This window comes from Dipodomys merriami, unplaced genomic scaffold (assembly GCF_024711535.1).
Source record: "Dipodomys merriami isolate MVZ:Mamm:240054 unplaced genomic scaffold, mDipMer1.0.p SCAF_4, whole genome shotgun sequence".
NCBI lineage: Eukaryota > Metazoa > Chordata > Mammalia > Rodentia > Heteromyidae > Dipodomys > Dipodomys merriami.
In genome coordinates this window covers 8,892,457-8,913,686 of record NW_027205603.1, presented here as the reverse complement: position 1 = coordinate 8,913,686, position 21,230 = coordinate 8,892,457, and the positions used below count along the sequence as shown (strand labels likewise).

The 21,230-nt window shown below is 35.3% G+C and overlaps 1 protein-coding gene across 1 annotated transcript in view; it reads right to left on the bottom strand.

Moving 5' to 3' along the window:
* The window catches only part of Malrd1 (MAM and LDL receptor class A domain containing 1), a 470,497-nt gene that overhangs the window by 70,870 nt on the left and 378,397 nt on the right, over positions 1 to 21,230 (bottom strand). Inside the window, exons 35-36 of the mRNA XM_069991735.1 lie at positions 17,663 to 17,788; positions 10,700 to 10,766 (exon numbers count right to left, since the gene is read on the bottom strand). Coding sequence (XP_069847836.1) covers positions 10,700 to 10,766; positions 17,663 to 17,788 — 193 coding nt within the window. The remainder of the gene's footprint in view (positions 1 to 10,699; positions 10,767 to 17,662; positions 17,789 to 21,230) is intronic.

The following is a 21,230-nucleotide window of genomic DNA, read 5'->3' as shown; positions in this document are numbered from 1 at the left end:
CTGAAAAGGGATCTGGAGAATGGGAATACCATTCTCTAACTCTCAGTTTGCCAGGAGTCACCCTAGAATGATCAATCGCTCCTGGCATTACAGAGACTCAGGATTTTACCCTGATTGTGTGAATCCCACCCCAAATTTCTGGGTCCTTGGGGATAGACAAACGCCTATGCAAATTTTAAGTTGTTCTCGCTTACCTCTACTTCTTAAGATAAGGAAGCCACTTATCACTTGCATATAGGATGGTATCACTTGTTGGGGCTTGTGACTTCAAAAATACTGATTACGATTCTATCACATGGGAGACTTCAAGGATGTTGATGCCTTACTGTCTGCACATACTTGTACTTCTGTTAGCCTTTCCTCCTCCATTTCTTACCCGGTCTGCCACCTTAGACCTTCCAGCAAAAACAAAACTGTCTTTCCCTGAAATCAGGTGACACAGGTAGCTGCAATGTCAAATGGCGCCCCCTCCACCACCAATGCTGTTTCCTTCTCCCTTGCAAGTGTTAACCCTTTCACAAGGCGTGACCCTCTCACGTTGTTCCACATGAACCCCGCCCTATAAATCTATGCTGTTGCCCGGCCCAGCTGCTACTCTCTGCCCAAGATGTAGCTTGTCAGGTTACTGACATTAAAACTCCTTTTCCTTTGTATGTACCAAGGGCCTCAGCGATTTTCCTGGGGAAGCCTTTGAACTTCCCTATACCATACTCAATAAATACTTTGTTAAAGAGACCCCAGACATCTGAAGCTGGCGGAAGGCTACAGGTTCCCTGGTGCCCCAAACCTCAATTCCAATCACTGCCTTGCCCCCTCTGGGCATACTGTGACAAACTGTTACTGATTAGTCGTTACTGGCATAAACTGCATATGGAGAGAGAGTGATCTATATATTTTTTGGTATTATTTGAGGTTCTTTTTATTGAAGTACAATGTATTCATTTTGAAGTTCTTTTTCTTAAACTTTCTAGTATTTTTTATGTGGGTGGTAAATCTTTACTGTTAACAAGCCTTGTGTGGGATATATACTGTAATAATTGTGACTGTTTCAGAATAGAGCTCCTTTCCAACTGCGCTGTGTAATTATTATTGCTATTGTTGAAGAAGGTATTAATCTAGCATGCTTATTTATCTTGCATCTATATACCATACAAAATCATTTTATTACTCTTATAGCAAATTTACTTGGATTTTGTACATTGTTAATGTCTGTAAAAGTATTTATGGTTTTTTATTTTCAGTATGTTTAGCTCCTATTTCTTTTTTGGTGGTCCTTTTGACAAAAATCTCTTGAGCTATTATAGTAAACCAAATGTTGACTGACTTAAAAATGTTTTTGAATTAATTCTGCTTTTAAAGAAAATTTATATCAAAAAAAGAAAATTTATATCACTTAAAACATTTATTTTTAAATTGACATATGAAATTATACTCTTTTTTTTGGTTAGTTGTGGGCCTTGAACTCTGGGCCTGGGTACTGTCCCTCAGCTCTTCAGCTCAAAGCTAGCACTCTACCACTTGAGCTACAGCACCACTTCCACTTTTCTGGTGGTTTATTTGAGATAAAGAGTTTCACAGACTTTCCTGCTCGGGCTGGCTTGGAACCGCGATCCTTAGATCTCAGCCTCCTGAGTAGCTAGGATTACAGGCGTGAGCTACCCGGCTTGAAATTATACATATTTATTGTACACAACATGATGTATTTATGCATACATTGTGAAAAGATAAGGTCTATTAATTGATATATATGTATAAATGTGTATATATATTGTAGTTATTGTTTATATGATTAGAACACTTTGCATCCACTTTCTGAGCATTTTTAATCCAATAATACATTGTTAAGCATACATATAATGTTTTCAAGCTTTAAAAGAAAAAAGTATATATTTAAATTGTTGGTGGAAGGAGTTGTATCTTTGACTTAAATTTCTACTAGGCTAAAAAATGTAGACAATATTTATTCCTATTTTGGTTCAATTTTGGTAATTTATATTTTCCAATAAAATTGTCTATTTCCAAAAAAACTGCATGGCTTCTCAAGTTTTCATAAGCATATAGATGCTGACCTTTGTAAATTGACTTTTTCAACCTTCAGAATTTTTTTCTTTGTGATACTTAAGGATTGTTATGAATGTATTTTTTAGCCTTTAGTACTTCAGAATTATGCAGCAGAGGCTATGATCTTACATCTTGATGATTTGTTTTGTACTGTACCTTGAAAAGAACTGTTTTGTTACTATGGAAATAATTAAGATAATGTCAGATAAACACTGTGCCTCCCATGGGGATATAGTATCTTTAAATATTCCTAGGTAATAAAACAATTGTAAATGTTACATTTCACTAATACAGGAATTTCTTTCAATTTATATCTCCATCATGACAGCAAGTGTTAGTTTCTTTTCTTTGTTATTTAGAAAGAAGTTAAGCAAGAGTTTTCAGTATCGTAGAGTTAGTAAATAGTAGAGGTCATATCCAACCTCAAGTTTTCCTGTTTTTAGAGTCTTCCATTTGTCCTCTACTCTATCTTCCATACAAAATATGATTTATGCATATATGGATTCTGGAAAAGTTTTAGAGAAGCGACTGTACATGATTTGGGTTGTAAAAATGAATTTGTAGTCTTTTAAGTAAAGAAGGTGAGATGGTGTAAAAATGGGGAAAAGAAACAGCACAAAAGTTTATAGGGAACAGACTTCACAGTGTGTTCGCAAGCAACAAGCCCTTGAAGGGAAACGTAGCTCAGCCCTCATTTGTCTGAAAACACTTGGTTCAAATCAGTTCTCAATCCTTGGATAGCCATCCATCTAGTGAAACTCTAATGCTATCATTTACAGTAGGATTGAGAGCCTCAGAGCAAAGATCCGGACTAAAAGATAAGTCTGAATAAATTGGGAATCTAGACATCTCCACTTCAGACCTTTGTCTCTGGGACAATTACTAAATATCAACAATGTCATTTTTAATTGCCAAACCAGACATGCTGTCATTTGTCCTGAGGCTATAGACATACCAAACAGTTACACGTCTGAAATGTAATTATTGACAATATAAAACTCCTAAGGTAATTATTTTAATATTTGAATCAGATGAAAGAAGAGCTACCAAATAGTTCCTGTTGGTATAAAACCTATGCCTCTCCTTTTTGGACACTTTTCTCTCACCTGTGCAAGAAATATTCTTTTAACCATTCTTATTGTGTGTGGTATGTTTTATTTTATGACTTTTAAAGGTAGATTTTGGTGTTGTTCCCAGTATTTTTAAAACTATAATACATGCACAAGTAAGTAATCATTTGGATCTGTTGTCAACAATGTTAGAGTTGAACCAATGGGGAAACAAAATATAGAAATGAAGTTCTTAGTTCAAAATATAAATGAATATTTGGTTTTGTTGGAGAATTTCCAAAACCACTTCTGTGAAAATTATGGCAGTTTACATCTAGATTAGTAAGTTTATTAATAAGCTAAAAAATGAATTTGAGTCATTTTTCATGTTTAAGTATTATGATTGTTACTTTACTTTTGGGGCTATGAGTTATATTCAGGGCCTGTGCACTGTGTACTTTTGCTTTTAGTTTTTCTTTCCTTTTCTTTTTTTCCAGACAGAGTGTCATGCCTTTGTCCAGATCAACTGCAGACCATAATCTTTCTATATCTACCTCCCAGGTAACTGTGATGACAAGTAAGCACCAATGCACCCAGCTGATAATTATTTTTAAGTGTTAAATTAACTGAGCTAATGGATGCCCAGATTGATAGTAAAAGGATGTGTTTGTAAGGTGTTTCCATCAGAGATTAATGTCAGTAGACTGATGCAGGCAGCATCAAATCCATCTTGTCCTGAAGAGAATCAATAGGTGGAGGAAGAGGGAATTCACTCTTATTTCTTAAGATGGATTAATCATCTTGTTCTGCCCATGGGCATCAGATCTCTTGGTTTTCTGGCATTCAGAAACTAGATTTATACCAACAGCCTGGTTCTTAGAATTTCAGCCTTAAACTGGGAGTTCTCTTATCAGCTCCCAGCTTTAAAACGCACATTGAATTATACTACCAATTCTGCTGCTTCTTCAGTTTGCTTATGCATACTGTGGGACTTCTGTCTTCCACTATTATAAGCTAATTCCATATTATATGTCTTCTGTATCTGCATCTCTATCTGTTCTATTGGTTCAGTTTCTCTGGGGAACTCTACTACCAGCATCATTTTAAATTTGGTGAGCTGAATCTTTTTCCATTATGATGTTTGGCTTTCCTTGCATGTATTAGGGATAATTAAACCTTTTCTAAAATATGTGATGCAAGTATGTATTTTCTCAAAAGCTGCCTGGGTCTGCTGTTATGGTTTACATATGTATTTTTCCATCCATTTTTAGTTAACCTTAGCTAACATTTTAGGTAACATTCAGTTAACATTTTAGTTAATGGTATCATTATTGACATTACAGAAAACAACCTTTTTCCCCCTATATCCAGATCATGGGGAAATTTACTACTTTTTCTTTCCTGAGTACATGACTGGTTTAACTTTGAACTTGGATCTATAAGTTTCCTGTCGGTATTAGTGTGTAGTGGGAGGTATGGAAATAATCTTATTTGTGTCTGAACAGATTAATCTCTGGTAATTTGAAATGCTAGTTTCATTGTTTCCTAAACTTTCATATTTATTTCTAGAATTTCTACTCTTTTCTACTCATGTGAAATCTATTTTCTGTCCAAGTGTCTGTACTGCATTGTCCCAAAAACAAAGGCTATTCTGTATAAGTACTGTTACTCATATTCTCATACCTTGGCTCTTTTCTAGCATTTTTGTAGCTGGTGTTTATATGTATTTTTCCTAATAAATTTAGGTCAAGTTGTTTATCTACAGAAAAAGTTTGCAACATTTTTTGGTGGAAATTGTATTAAAATCTGATTGCTGCAGAAACAATAGCTTTATGAAACTGAGTCAATTGGTGAGGAAAATTAAATGTTTTTCCAGTTGTGTAGGTCTTTCAGGATGGCTTTTATAACATTGACTTTTATTCAATCTACCCCAAAATTAAAAGAAATCTTGTTGTTGGTATGGTGAATGGAGTTTTCTTTTCCATTTCCTCCTGCAAATAGTATTCTTTGTACTTGTACTCCTTGTACTATTATATCCTCCAACCATACTGAACTATGTCTATTATTTGAATTAACATTTGTCATTAATTCTCAAGCGTCTCCAGTTATAATATCATGGTAGCTTTGTTTCTCAGGCTCACATGTGTTTGTTTCGCTTTGTTTTATTTGGGGATTTTTTTAAGTTAGTTTGCAGTGGTGACTACTATCTCCTCAGTACAAAGAATCACTGAAGATGGTTGTCATACTTGCTTTGCTCTCAATTGTACTGTGCCCCTTCCTGTAAGTCTCTGTTAAGCAAGTCACAGTGTGTAAGAATAAGGAAAAGATACTTTGTCATAATTCAAAGGCATCGTTTAACATGCTCCTTAATGTCTTTTTTTATAAAGGAGAAATGGGTATATATTATTGTCTACATCTGTAGACAATCACAGTAGCTTTCATTATTTTCAAAAGTCTAATAATCTCTTTTGCTTGTATATTATTTGTTTTTTCCAGCCTGGAAGTGATGAGGATTTTGTTTCCCTTTATTTTAAAGTCTAATAGCTTATTAGGATATGTATTGGAGTTGGTAGTTTGGGAGTTTAGTTGGTAATGAAGTTGGTAAATTGGGATATTTAGTGACTCATTATGTAAATTCTTGTTTCATTTCTGGAAAGGTTTTCTTGGGTTATACTTTTAATATTGGTCTAGTCCACAGTTTTCTTTTTCTTGGTAGGTACTCCACTTCTAACCACTTCTTCTCCTTTTTTTTAACTTTTTGTTTATCATTCCTTTGGTTATTTTCTTGCTATTATTCAAGATTTCTTTATTATTGTTGTTTTTAAGTCCAAGTTCTCTTGAGGAGTTACAATTCAATGTTTATGTCCTTTCTTCCCAAGTTCTATGACTATAATTGATTCAATTAATTTCTTTCATGATTCTTAATCAATTGGATTTGTTTGGCTATCTCAGCTTCGAATTGATCAATGTATAATTAAGGTATATATGTATGAACAAGACTCTCAAGTGCTTTTCATTAAAGGACAAACCATATTTAATTCCATTTGGAATTGCAGTTGCAGTTACAGTATTTTTGCTTTGGAACAACAGAAGAAAAGAGAAGGAAGGTGTTTACAGTTTAACTTTTTAAAAAAGTGGCTTTGTATAAATGGAAATTGGATTTGTATTTTTCATTTTTGTGGCTAGGGTTAGGAATTTGAGATGATTTGTGATATTCTTAATTTAAGAGCACCCTCTTCTGTCATTGAAGCAAAATGGAATATTTTTAATGGGTGACAACTTTTCTTTGAGCATTTTCTTTTTATTGTAAGAACACAGTATAAGCTTATTTAATATACCCCCTTGATGCACCCATAGGAACTCCCTGCTAGTTATTTGTGATTATCATTTCTTTTACCGTTAGGCCACATAATTAGTTTGTACCTCAAAACATTTAAACATATCTTTTAAGGTAATGATGCTTTTCCTTGAAATACCAGAAATTTTCATTTCTACTTGTCCATTCCTTCTGTTCATTCTTCAGTCAGCACATTATTCTAATAGCACATTATTCTAATACATCTTGTAATGCCAGATCTATGTTCAGTACTGTTAATTAACTTTACTTTGAACCAGAAGAGTGATCAATTCTCAAATATTGTCCGATTTTTAAAGATAAAAATAAGGACTAGCCATTTCATTAAAGAGCCTTTTTTCAATGTAAGAGTTTTGTTAGTAATGTTATTTAAAATGATTATTTTTTCTTTTGTTAGCATTTCATTAATCATCTCTTTTTTAATTAGATATAGACATATAAGTAGTCTGGGCAAAACCTTCCAGAAATTTATTAGGTTTCATTTTTTAGTAAAATTATTATATGTCAATGTATACCATGGATATGAGAATAACATACAGTACCTTCCTTGTTATCAACAAAGTAATGAAAGGTGTAACATGTGTATATAAAGTTTTTGCTTTTGCTTTAATTTACATATGGAATATTTAGGAATTTCTTCTTTTTATATTTTGTGACTGTGTTATTTGGCACATAATATTTTTTTCCTGTTGGAACTTTATAAAGTATTTATTAACATTTTATATTATATCTCCCATAAAATGTGTTTGAATGATACTTTTGGTATTTTTATATTTGTGAAGTCATAGTTGTGTATTTTAATTTTCACTTGCAAAATCTTTTTGTTCTGCTTTATTGTTATAGGTGTTTTTCTAGGTATTTATCTTGTTTAAAATTAAACATTGCTATTATAAGGTATGGTAATTCATGTTGTAGTCCTAGTTACTCAAGAGTCTGAGCTTCTCTCAGACTCTTAGTTCAAGGCCTCAGTCAAGTCCAGCTAAGACAAAAAGTTGGTGAGAACTCATCTTGACCAATAATAATCTGAGTGTGGTTTCACACCCTTATTATCTCAGCTATATGGGAAACATACACAAAAGGATTGTGGTCCAGGAAAAAATTTACCAAGATCCTATTTAAAAAATAATTAAAACAAAAAGAGCTAGATATTCACACACAGAGACCAAAAGAGGATTGTCTTAGGAGAAACACAAAGAAACAATGCTTACATGCCTCTTTATACTTATATAAAAGTATGTATATATGTATACATGTGTACATATATATTGAAGCAAACTCCAAGATACGGAAACAAGAGGTCTTTTCTTAATAAAATTACTTTTTTGATGACTGTGTGTTCTTTACTTTATGTGTGGTATATCTGCATGTGTATCTTTTGGAGGGTGGGGAAAGGCAGGGAACTCTAGGGATGAAGGGTGAAAAATGCATCAGGGTAGCTCACAGGATATTGATGAAAGTGAACTATACAACTGGAGGGTGGAGCTGGGAGGGAACAGAACACACTGAATGAAAGGAACTGTAATCTCTCTGCACATCATCTTTATAATAGCGATAAAGTAATTTTTTTAAAAGAGCAACAGGCATGGCTCAAGTGTCAGGACTCCTGTCTAGCAAGTGCAAGGTCTTGAGTTCAAACCTCAGTATGGCAAATTAGATTAATAAAAATATTCATAAATAAAAGCAGATAAAAAACAAAACTATCTGTATATGTTTCTCAATTTGTCATCTCTATGTTTTAACTACCATTTTTATGTGTATTATGAATATTGATCTATGTGAATTTATGCTTAAAATGAGGAATTGGACAATGGCAAAGGAAATATAAGAATATTAAAGGGAATATTTAAGAGTGAAGTATCTCTTTGTAGGTTATTGCATGCTACACAACAGCAAAATCCTGTTGTAGTGCTGTTTACTAGCATTCCTGTGCAACAGGCACTGTTCAGAATATTTTACATAGAAATCATAACAGCTACCTCATGAAGTGGTGGTGTAATTTTCTCCATTTTACTAAAATAGAGAAATTAGGAAGCTAAAATCAAGGAAGGTTAAAGAATGTACCAATATTCTTCATCCAGAAAGAGAGGTAGGTCCACACACAACAACATTGTATAGCCATGATATTTCATAAATATAAAAATCAAAGTGTAGAGTAATATATAAGGTATGATTCACATTTCTGTAAAATACATATGGCATGTGTGGATATGTGTTTATAGAAAGAAAATCACAGCTAAACATATAAACGGCACTGCTACTCAGTGGGATTTCAATGTTGGGAAGTTCCATTTACTGTCTGATAGACCATTTTATGTTTTTACAAAATTTCTCACACTACATGTCTCTTTTACCAGTGACCATTTTAAGAAAATAAAAATTGGATGAAGAGGCCATCATACTAAAACATAGAAAACATGCCAAGGTAATTCTTTCATACAGCTATTGCAAGTAGCACTAGTTCCCAGCATTTTTAAAAATAAAGATAATCATTATAGCTATTTCCTTATTTCAAATGTATTATTTAGCATCAAAATAATTCTTCAGAACATTACTGACTTTGCTGGCGATAAATTTCTTTCTTCTCTACATTTGGCTTCATTGGTTTCCTTTCTTAAATCCCATCTCCTCTCACTCTTCACATAATCTTCTTCCCTACAGTGGATTTTTCTCATTTGAGAGACACAATTTTCACCCCCTGGATTTCAATTGCTAATGTTTATTTAAACACCTGAGGATGTGGCCAAGAATGTGTAACTCTTTGTTTGTTCAGCTGAGACTATCTAAAGCTCAAGAGCTGTCCAGCCTATCAGAGTGAGAGAAGACAAAAATGCAAAGCTCCTTGTTGCAAACAGTTGGTATACATTACCCACTGAAGAGGACATTCAAGAAATATTACTTATGGCATCATTCTCACAGGTTTTTTAAAAAAAGATTTTACCAATTAATGTAATGCATCTTGTCTTTTTATTGAATAACAGTTTATGATAAATTAATTTCCATGCAAACTGATGCAAGGAGAAGTACAATTTTGTTGAGAGGTGAAATCAATAACATAATAACTTTGAGAGACAAAAAGGTTGGAGAGACTGATTATTCAGTCTCACCAATGTTAAAGATGCCTCTAACTACCCTAAGTATATCTTATAAAATTCTTGTTTTACTTGATGGAGATATTTACTTTTTGTTTTTGGAAATAAATTATTTTTCCTAGAGTATTAATTTTGACTTAGAAGGAGATAAGGGTTTAAACTGGCATTAACCATAGTTTTTCAAATGTTTAAGTGTTTTGGGAGGATTTAAATATCATTTTTAAACCAACTTTCTAATTTTCAAAGTAATATATCCATTGTGAACAGAACAAAGTTGTGAACAGAAATACAATGGAATATTCATGATTCTTTTGGAGTATATGAAACTTTTTGTACAAAACCCTGATGAGTGAGAATAAAAGAATAAAATGAAACAATCTATGATATGCAATGTTAGTAATTCTGAAAAATAAGCACAAAGTTTGTTTTTGTTTATTCTTGCTTTGAGTATGCAGATAGAGTCCTTATCTGTACCTTATTTTTACTCATAAAGATCCACTGCAGAAAAGGTGTTTTTACACATAAATTTTATCCTTTGTTGTTTGAAAGAAGAAATACTAAATTTGAATGAAAAGAAAGTGAAGAAATATTACATACATTGAAATACTGGGATATCCATACCAGAAAAGTTCTTTTGAAAATTTGATTAAAAGCAAGGAATAATAAGTATTATTAATCATAAGTATTATTAAAATGATATATTTTTCATGAAAATATTGGAAAATATATAATCCCATTACATATTTGATATTTTTTGAAACGCATATTTCCTTTCTTATGTACATAAAGGTAAATAGTGCCATTATCCACTATTTTTACCTTAATAACCACTTACTGATTTCTGCTCTATGACATCAGCACCGAGAAAATAAGTCAACTGTAATAAATGTTTAAAAAAAATACATGGGGAGACAGAGGGTGAACAGATGCAGCAGTGGTACTCACTAGACACTGTTGAAAATGAACTATACAATTTGTTGGTGGGGACAGGAGGAAAAAACTGGGACAGAACATGACGTTGTCTAAAAAAGAAACATCGCATTTACTCGACTTGTGTAACTGTGACCCCCCTGTACCTCACCTTCATAATAACGTTAAAAAAAAAACAACCAAAACAACAAAAACCAATAACAATTGTTTCTTACCAACACATAGGACCGTTGCTCTGCACCACACATGTCCCACCATTTTTGCAATAACTTCTTGGGCACTCTAAAAAGAAACATCCCAGAGACCAGAGTTAAATATGAATATTGTGAGGAGAACAGAGGATCTGCTCCTCCTAATTATCGTATTAAACCTAATCTCTGAAAGCCAATGGCGTCCCAGTTACTAAAGGAATTCTCCTGAGGTGCTTTCCCGAAGCCCCAGATTTGCTGTGTCCCTTGTTGTCGTGGATGGCGCATGTCCTTTGTGTGCCTCAGTGGTTCGCCCTGGGACTATTGTTTCTCTGCTGGGTTAGTCCTACCTATGTATTACAGGACATATCTGTGATCAGACTGAACAGTTTTTGCTTACTGAAATATTTCCCTTTCGTTTCACACTGTAGTCCCCTTATTGTGGCAGATTAATACTGTGCATGCATGGTCTTGTCTTCTGGATAAATCACTCATGGGCATGCATATTTCTTACCTGTGTGCCTGGGGCCAATATCAGCACAATTCAAGGTTGTCCACACTGTCACCTGTTTATTACAAATGTTTTTTTTGCAAAATTGGTGTACTTCTAGGTTAAAAAGCAGTGTGTACTTTCACATAGCTTCAGTCACGGAAGAGCCTTTAGCTGTTCATGATACCTATGTTTATACTTTCCTTCTGTCCTTCCTACAGGTCTGTCTGAGGTTTCTGTCTATTTGAGCTCTAACTTCATTCCTCCTGACCTTCATAACACCTTCTTTCTTGCAAGACTCTTCTTTCCTTTAGCCCTTGTGAGTCTCATTACTTGATGAAAGCCTCCACTATGTTTCCTTTTTAATACAACAAATTTATTCTAAGCACCCATTAAATGTCTGCTCCTGAGATAAGCATGGAAATGTGTAATAATAAAAAATGAAGGTAGTTTAACATGGTTAGTAAGGTTGCAGGCCCTAGAGCTGGCTGCCTAAGTTGGAATCACAGCTCAACTTATTGGTTGTGAAATATTTGGGGAAAGCAATGAACTTGTCTGTGTGTCAGTTTTCTCTGTGTAAAGTAGAGTTAAAAATAGTACTTATAGGGTTGTTGAGAATACTAAGTGCATAGAAAGTGTTAAATAAATTATTGCTTAAAAACATGTCATTGAACTTCTAAACTCAGAGAGGATACAAAAATGTGTTAAGTATAATACTATTATACTGAAAGAAATCTCAGGCTGAGCATGATAATGTTTACCTGTAATTGCAGATACTCAGGGATGGAGATTGAGAGGATTTTTGGTTCAAGGCCAGCCTGGGCAAAAAATAAAAATAGGGAGACTCCCACTTCCATCAACAAGCCAGGAGTAGTGGTTCACACCTGTGACCCTAGCTACACCAAAGACATGGGTAAGAGGATTGACCCTTAGCAAAAAATGTGAGATCTCATCCATAAAATAATGGCATGGGCAAATGGTAGAACACATGCCCAGCAAGCACAAGGCCCTGAGTTCAAAACACAGTAAAGTAAGTAAACCCTTTAGCAGATGTAACAAAAAGATGGGATCAGTAAGAAGAATGCCTTGGATGAATTTTGGCCATCAAGGAAGGCTCACTGCGGGAGAAATAGTAGGAAAATATTTAGGCACGGTTGTGTGTCTGTGAAACTATGCATGAAGATCTGAGGCCCAAAGATAACATGGTATGTTTGAGCAACTGGAGGAAGTCCACTCTAGCTGGATTGTGGGAAGTATACAGCAGGTATGAGAGAAAGTCAGAGAGACTCAGGCCCAGAGCACATACACTAGCGATGCTAGAGAGGCTTTGTGACTAAGGACATTTGTGTGCCTCATACTTAAAGGAGATTCTGACTGTGCTGTACAAAAGCAATAGAAAAGCCAAGATAAAATAGAGCCAAATTAAGAGTCTTTCATAATAATCTTAAAGATACAATGGTGGCCTGGTGGAGTGATGTGAGAATAAGGGTGAGCAGTAAGAGGTTAATAGGTATTCAAGGGTTGTGGTGAAACAGTTGGTGATTGTTAGGAAAAGTCAAACACTGATGCTCAGATGTCTGGCTGGGTCACTGGTTAGCTGGTGGCTTCTTTTACTGGGGTGAATATTTGTGGGGAGGGAAATTTTTAAAGGGAAAGATGATGTGCAAGTCTGATTCCACATGAAACACTGGCTAGAAATATAAATTTGAAGCTTTTCTTTCCATTCAAATGTTATTACTTCCTACGCTATCTCATAGATTCAGTCTTTATACAGTAGACTCAATTTATTGAAAAGAGAAAAAAAAATATAGAAAGGATGGATGATCAAGGAAAAAAAAGTAACAAAGAAAGAATGTCCAGGTGTTAGTGGCTGTGCCTATAATTCTAGCTGCTGGAGAAGCTGAGACCTGAGGATTGAAGTCCGAAGCCAGCCTGAGCAGAAAAAGTCTGTGAGACTCTTATTTCCAATGAACTGGCAGATAGCAGGAAGTGGAGTTGTGGCTCAAGTAGTAGAATGCAGCCTTGAGTAGAAAGCCAACCAAAAGGCCTCGAGTTCAAACTTCAATACCACCAGCACACACATCCACCCAAAGTGGAAAACTAAAACTTTTATGGAGATAAAATGCTCCAGAGCAAAATACTAGACAAAGATGCCTTGGGAAAGAGGAATGCAGGGAGGGAAAGAACATACATTTTGAATATTCCATGAGACTAATATCTAGTTTCTAGTGCCAAGTATCATTTTGGACTTGGCACTAGACTTTTCCAAAATTTTCTTTCTCAAGAGCATATTTTTCATCTTGAACTCCCTCTGTTCTTACTTAACTAACTAAACTCAAGAGTGGGTTCTGAAGATGAGTGCAAAGAGCTATCTTAGTCCATGGAAGTATGCTCCACTGAAGAGAACAGAGAGGAATTTCCTTCAAAAACAAGAAATTAACTGGTTTGACTATAAAATCAATGAAGACAATAGAGAACAGACACAAGAATTGTTTTTTTTTTCTTTTTCTTTTCCAGGGCTGAGGACCGAACCCAGGGCCTTGAGCATGCCTGCGGGAGCCCTTCCGCTGGGCTAAACCCCCAGCTCCCAAGAATTGTTAGATAAATGTTTTATGGTTATTTTTTTCTTAAATACAAATGTATTCTCTTCCTCAAGGTACAGCCTTGGTGGTTTTTCTCTTTCTCTCTCTTTCTTTCTTTCTTCTTTCCTTCCTTCCTTCCTTCCTTCCTTCCTTCCTTCCTTCCTTCCTTCCTTCCTTTCTTTCTTTCTTTCTTTCTTTCTTTCTTTCTTTCTTTCTTTCTTTCTTTCTTTCTTTCTTTCTCTTTCTGTCTTTTTCTTTCTTTCCAGAACATCCGGTCGTTGACTGCTAATACAGACACCAGAACCACACAGCACAGCAGTTCTGTACATTTGCTTCTGGGGTTGTTAATATTTCCTTTCATTACACAGAGTAAAAGGCAGATGGTATAGCTTGCTGGTAGAGAGCTTTCTGAGAATGAGAAAAGCTCTGGGGTCTGTCCCTAGGACCACAAGGACAAATACACAGCAGAGTCTCAGCTTGTTTCCTATCTGCCCAGTGCTATGGGAATCTCAGTGTGCACATTCTCATAGTGTGTGGGTGTGAACACAGTAGAACAGAATTCTGGTCTTTTTGAAGACAGGCTTATAGGTTATTTTGGAGAAGGTCTTATTTTCCTGTCTTTACTCTCAGTTCTTTATGCATGCAATGGAGACACTGTACAAAGTATTTTCATCTTTTATTTTCTCAAAAACAATTTTGGGCACTGAATAGATGAAATGAATGAGAAATGGAAGGATATGATGAGACAGTTCTGAAGAGACTCAGCATTTCCAAATAAGTCAATAAAATAATACATGAGGGATAAATACAGAAATCAGCACAAGTCCTACGTCCTTCAGGCACAGAAATTCTCACTGGCTTCTACTTTTTTGGTTGGTTATTTTTCTCATGCACACAGATCACTATAAATCATTCCTATTACACAGAAATGCCATTCTGTGTAGATTTCACATTTAATCACATTTTGGTGTATCACTTTTGACAAGCAGGAACATCCAGAGCCAAAGTGACTTTCAAACTTAAATATGCAAATAGGCACTATATTTTCTTTAAAAAATCTTTATATATATGTATATGTACATATATATATATATATATATATATATATATATATATATATATATATATATATATATATATATATATATACAGACATGCTGTTCCATGGAAGTTTGCTGGGAAGATGGATCACCCCATGACCCCTGATTTTCCCTCTGTGATTCCATGCTCAGGCATTTATGAGCTATGTGGCTTTGGGACCTTAAATACAGGTTCTTTGTATATAGCATATGCATCATATCACTCCTTTATAGCACTGCTGGGAGGATGAAATTAAATTTGTTGGTAACATTTCTATACTAGTGGATTGTAAGTGTAAGGTAGGGAATAATTGTTCTCATTCATCTCTATGCTGGTTGGAGGGGGGGGTCTTTGAATTGCCTGAGAAACTAGACTTCATTACCATTGCTCTGCTCCTCCATCTTCTCCCTCTTGACCTTCCCTCTACCATCATAATCGCTATTGCCTCTATCATTTAGTGAAGGCTTGCAAAGACAGGAACTGTACTATGTATTTTCCATGTGTTACCTCATTGAGTTTTTTATAATGTTGGGTTACAGATCACAATCATCCTCACTGTTTGGAAAAAGAAAATGAGTCTTCATGTGGGTAGCATAACTTTCTTTAGATAGGAGCAAAGAAGCATACAAATGTGAACTAATTTCTGGCCATCTGAATCCACAGCCTACAAATCTAAAACTGATAAATCATTTAGCTCTGAATTTCTAGAATTTCTTGAACTTCTAGATATTATGAGCTCAGGAATGCCTATGAATCCTGTGGTTTGGATGCAGGGTCAAGACAAATATGCCTGTCTCAAGACACAAAGGCCTGGTTAGAATTTAAAGAGATGTGTTATCCTAGGAGTTCACAAGAAGACTTTGTGCCACAAATCAAGTCTCTAGTGGGTAGAAAATATCTTTTTTGGGGGGGGAGATGACATTAAAGTTTTGAACACAGACCCTTGGACTCTGTTTGTGTGTGTGTGTGTGTGTGTGTGTGTGTGTGTGTGTGTGTGTGTGTATGTGGGTGTGTGTTTAAACAGAAGTGGTCTAAACCTATAGATTACTTTCTATTTTGGAGACTGCAGGAGAGATCAATGTGTGGCAGAAACTTGAAATAGCTTCAAAATAACTATCTGAGAAATTTTCCTTTTTAATTTCCCCTACACCTTCATTAAGCTTTTATCATCATCATCATCATCATCATCATCATCATCATCATCATCATCATCGTAGTCATCGTCGTCATCGTCATCAGTATACATTACACATAAATAATTCTATTCTTATGTTCCATCCTACTGTCTATTTCAAAGTCTTTTTCTAATTCTTCCTCTGTGTGATTATTATAAATACAGTATTGCTTTAGTGTAGACTTCACTAACTCTACCACTGAAAATAACTAGGAAAAAACTTCCCGTTTAAATGTAGTCAGGCAAATTCTGGTCAATAACTTTTTATTGCATACGCAATGCAAATTTGAAAATAATACACCTTTCTAATGTAGTTTAGGGGTACCCAGGATTCATGGAAGTACATTTAACCTGCGTGTGCTTCATCTTCTTGTTAATGTCTTGAACTCCTAGTTAGTGAGGCCAGATGTTCACCATCTGTGCTGTGTGACCATTGGGGGATTACCAGACATTGTATGGATTGGGCTCATCAAATTCTATGAAATGCTGACCTTAAAGGAATATGACATTTGGAAAGACAGAAGAGTGTATAACGCACGTTGACAAACCTTTAGCATTAATCAGACTGAGGCATTACGCACTAGCTTCATCATATTTGATAGAAAAGCCAAGAAGCATATAAAATGTAAGTAGAGAAAGCATAACATAATATGGATTTTAGTTCCAAACAGCATGTTTCTCTCATTCTTTCTGGTCCTCTAACCCAATATCTGGGTCCATATGACCTGCACTGTGCAAGTGGCCCGTGATAACGGGTGTCTGGCTGAAGTGGATGTCAGGACAAGGAAAATGTGCTCTCTAGAATTACCAACAGATTGTCCACCACTCAGTATGAGTGGCAGGTCTTCTGTTTTACTGACCTGATTTTAAAGGTAGATCATATGAATGCAGACAATAAATTATAAACATGTGGTGACCTGTGCACACACCGAACTATCCTGGAGAAAAATCTCACTTTCATGCAAATAAATTTAGGCACTAGATGTAAGTAATGTGGCTTCATACTTCCAAAGAATTGAGCTATTTTATTTACAATTCCTGTACTATCTTTCAAGAGAGTAGAAGGATTTTCTGTGTGTGTGTGGGGGGGGGGCCTTTTATCTGAAGCTTAAGCATGCTTAATGGAGAAATAATACTGAATAACATTGTTTAAGTGTACTATTACTTTTATATGTTTTATGGGACCAGGTATATTCACTTATTCATCTCTATGACCTTCACAAAATTCAATAATAAGGAGATAAGCACTTTTTGCTATGATTATAATAATGTGCTTTTCTTGCTTATTTTATAACATTCTTTGCATCTTGAAAGATAAAAGACTATAGTCACATCCTCCTGATTGGAATTATCCGGGGAGGGGGAAGAGACACAGGTGCTAGGCCATTTTCCTTTATTTAGTGAACATGACATGAAATAAACCAGTGTCTCTTATTCTGTGTATTTGTCAATTTTTAAGAAATATAGCAATTAATGTTACTATGAATAGTAACATTTTTATAATATTAATATTCTTTCTGCCCCCAAACCAATCATCAAAAAGAAAAAAACGAACTATTTTACATTTACCATTGTTTAGAAAGTCAAGTTGTAATAGTTTCCTTGTCCATAGGTAAGGGTTTTTGGGTCATTTTTCAGAAGTTATTTAAAACCACCCGGGTTACCTGAGCAGCTGGACTCATCAAGTTGAAAATCTACGCAGTCAGTGATGCCATCACAGCGCTGGTGAGCCAGGATGCAGTTGTTAGAGGATGGGCACACAAGAGCTCCATTTGGGCAACTCTGATTGGCTGTAAAAAAAAAAAAAAAGGAAAGAAAGAAGAATGATGGTGTTTGAAAGCATGACTGTTGTTCAATGAATTTCTCATAATAAAATGAAATAAGGCAGCTTCTTGCCCTTTATTTTTTTCTAGTCCTACATTTTAGAAGACAGTTCTTTTTGAAGAATGTTTCAATTAACTTAAAATTTTCTACAAAGGAAAAAATATTTATAGAAATATTTCTGAAGCACATGTTTTATGCTCCTACCCCAAACTGATGTTGAAGTCTTAAAACCTAATGGAAATGTATCTGTAGATAGACTTTAAGAAAAAAACTGAAGTTAAGTGAAGCCATTCCAATAAGGTTCTTATCCAATACTACTAATGTCTTTACAAGAAAACACAGAGACACCATGACTGCGCATGCTCAGAGGGGAGGCCATGCGAGGAAAAAGGGTAAAAGGCACCATCTATAAGCCAAGGAGAAAGGCCTAGGGAGACAGCAGCCACGTCAATGCCTTGATCTTGGTCTGAACTCCAGAAATGTGAGAAAGTAAATTTCTCTTATTTAAGACATATAGTTTAAAGTGTTGTCTTATGCTAGCCTTCACTGCATAATAAAAGGATTATACCATATTTTCTGTGTAATAAATGTATTATATGAACTGAAGAGTTGAATTGATTTCAGAAGAGGTAATATGTTTCACTCCAAGGCAGATGTCTCTGTTTTCTGCTGCTCAGTTCATGTCCCGTATATTAAATTCAGTTGAGCTAAAAACAAATCCTGAAACTTCACTGGATGTTCCCCTTTCAAATGGGGCATAAGGCAGATACCTGTGTATCTTCTAGATTTGATGATGTAAACCACTGACATTCAGTGTGCTGTAATCACATACTTGTCTGGCATTGCAACCTTGTGTCATGGCTTCATAGTACTGCTCCTACAATTTCTTATTTGCTAGCTATCATCAAATTTTGACCAAACTTCAAAGGACAGACATATTAATAGGGTAGCGATGTTATGATTACAAGGCTTTGGTGCTTCTTAGAAAAATGGCTTGGTTGATGGACATCCAGAATACTGAGAAATAAGAAGGTAGTGATTCCTGTTGGCCTTGGGGAATGAATTTTCCGTGGATGTGAGGATGAAGCTCAAAAGCTGGCATTCTGGAAGAGTAAATGTCACATGACAAGGAGGGAATCAAGTGTGGACTGGCCACTGGGTACATTGGTACTGGAGTAGACAGGAAAGATGAAAGAGTAGGTGCTTTGCACTTGTTTAAATGTAGGAACAAGGATTTAAAGATGTTTACAATTTTAGGTAAGGAAATCAATAGCCATTGATATTTGAAGGTCGTTTACTGTTGCAAAAAAAAATAGACTTTCTAGTGGGTTGTATCTGCCACATTATACGTTTTCTCTGTAATTTATCTCACCTACACCCATAGTATCAATTATTGTATACTGGTGCTATATGCGTCGGAATATCTGGCTTCATCTCTCTCCTAAACTCAGGTATCTACTCCTAAACACACTGAGAACATTTCCACATGGATGTATTAATGCTGCCGAAGTCTTCCTTTAAGAAGTCTTTCTTTTTCTATTTCCCCTGTTCAAGCAATGACACATTAGCTGTCCTGATGCCTGAATAAGAAACTTGAAAGTAACCCTTGATCATCTTTTCTTTCTCATCACAGGATGATATAAAGTGCTCATAATGCTCACCACACACAGTTGGTCAATCTATTCATTACGAGGGACAGCATTTTCTAAGCAGTTCCTCTTCACTACTTCTATCTACCCAAATACGAATTAAACACTCTTTTGGGAGCACTACTCTGATAAGTGAGGATTTGGTAAGATTGGGTCCTTCATTTTCTTTCCAGAACTTTCTACACTTCTTACCACAAACCCTGCTTCAAGGTAATACAAAATGATTTATTCTCTTTACCTAAAACAGTACTTGCTTGAGACAAGCATTTCCATTTTATTTGTTTAGTGATTGCTAGGCTATTCAAGTCTGGCTTTGCAATCACTTTTCTTGTTGAAATGTACAGACATAGTCACACCATTGTTAGACAGTATGTCAACTACTCTGTCAATATATTTCTGTGGTAGAAGTCATCCTACTGTACCCCCTAATCTTGCTTTCTGGCCTTCTTCGGTGGTATATGATCCATCTAGACTCTAAATTGGAACAGGTCTCGATCTACCTGTATCATCAAGGCACAATGTAATATATGACATCAGATAGACTCTTAATGAAGGTCTGTGAAAATGTCTTTCTAAATCGCCAGGAGAGCCTAGCAGTAAATGATTATTATTTGGCAAATTATGATCATGGAATGCTTTGATTTTTGCAGTGTTCTGCAACATTTTGTCCTCAGCCTAGTCCTAAATTGGACCCAGTTTCCCTTAGGAATAAGAGCTCATATGAATGACTAGTCAAACTCTAACTTCCTAATGAATGTCTGAATTGATAAGAGCACAACACTTCCCTTAGCTTTTCTGGGAATAACTTTCTTAGTGGAGCTAAATATCACATGACTATAATGAAACTATAGGGCTATGGTGGAAACTAATATTATTTCTGTCAGCCAAATTGCATTAGAGTTGTGATGGAAACAGAAATAAGTAATTTGGCCAGATTTTTCCTTTAGATTTACCTTCATTTGCTTACTTCTAAGAAAATATTACACATCCTGCCAATTTACTTTTATCCCAGAGAGAATATACAAGCAGAAAAACAAGAGAGAGGTAAAAAACAAATCTCCAAGTCTAAACTAGGAAACAGAGCTACTGATTTAAGGCTAAAGCCTTTAAATATCCAAAGGTGCTCTTCTTCTATTTCACTCATCTCTAATTCTTTTCCAAGAGTCAGAATTCTAGGCCTGATTAATTAGGACCCTGAGTTAGTTATCTTTCTTTCCCTGTTTCACTTTCATAGTTATATCCCCAAATGATAATTTTTTTCAACACAGTATGTTCATTAACATATGTTTTATGGACCTCCATCTCTGTAGTCCTCACCAAACATAGGATATAATATAATAGAATGAAGAAACAGGCAGCAGGCCAATAATCAAGTAACATGCTAGTCATTTTTATACTCTGCTGTGATTATTAACTCACATTTAGATGTATGCAATTATTTTGTCTTTTTAGGGACTACTAGAGATTGAGCTCAGGGTCTCATGATTGCTAGGTAGGGAGGCATTCTACCCACTTGATCTACACCCCTGATGTTTTTGCTTTACTTTGTTTTTCAGATAAGGTGTTACGTTTTTGCTGAGGGTTAGCCTGGAACCAAAATCTTCCCTATCTCTACCCCTTGAGTAGCTTGAAATTGCAGGCATGTATCACTCTGTCATCTGTTTTTGAGATATATTCTTAACTTTTGCCTGGTCTTACTTCCATTCTTCCATTTCCATCTATCACATAGCTTGGATAACAGGCATGGACCATATCACAA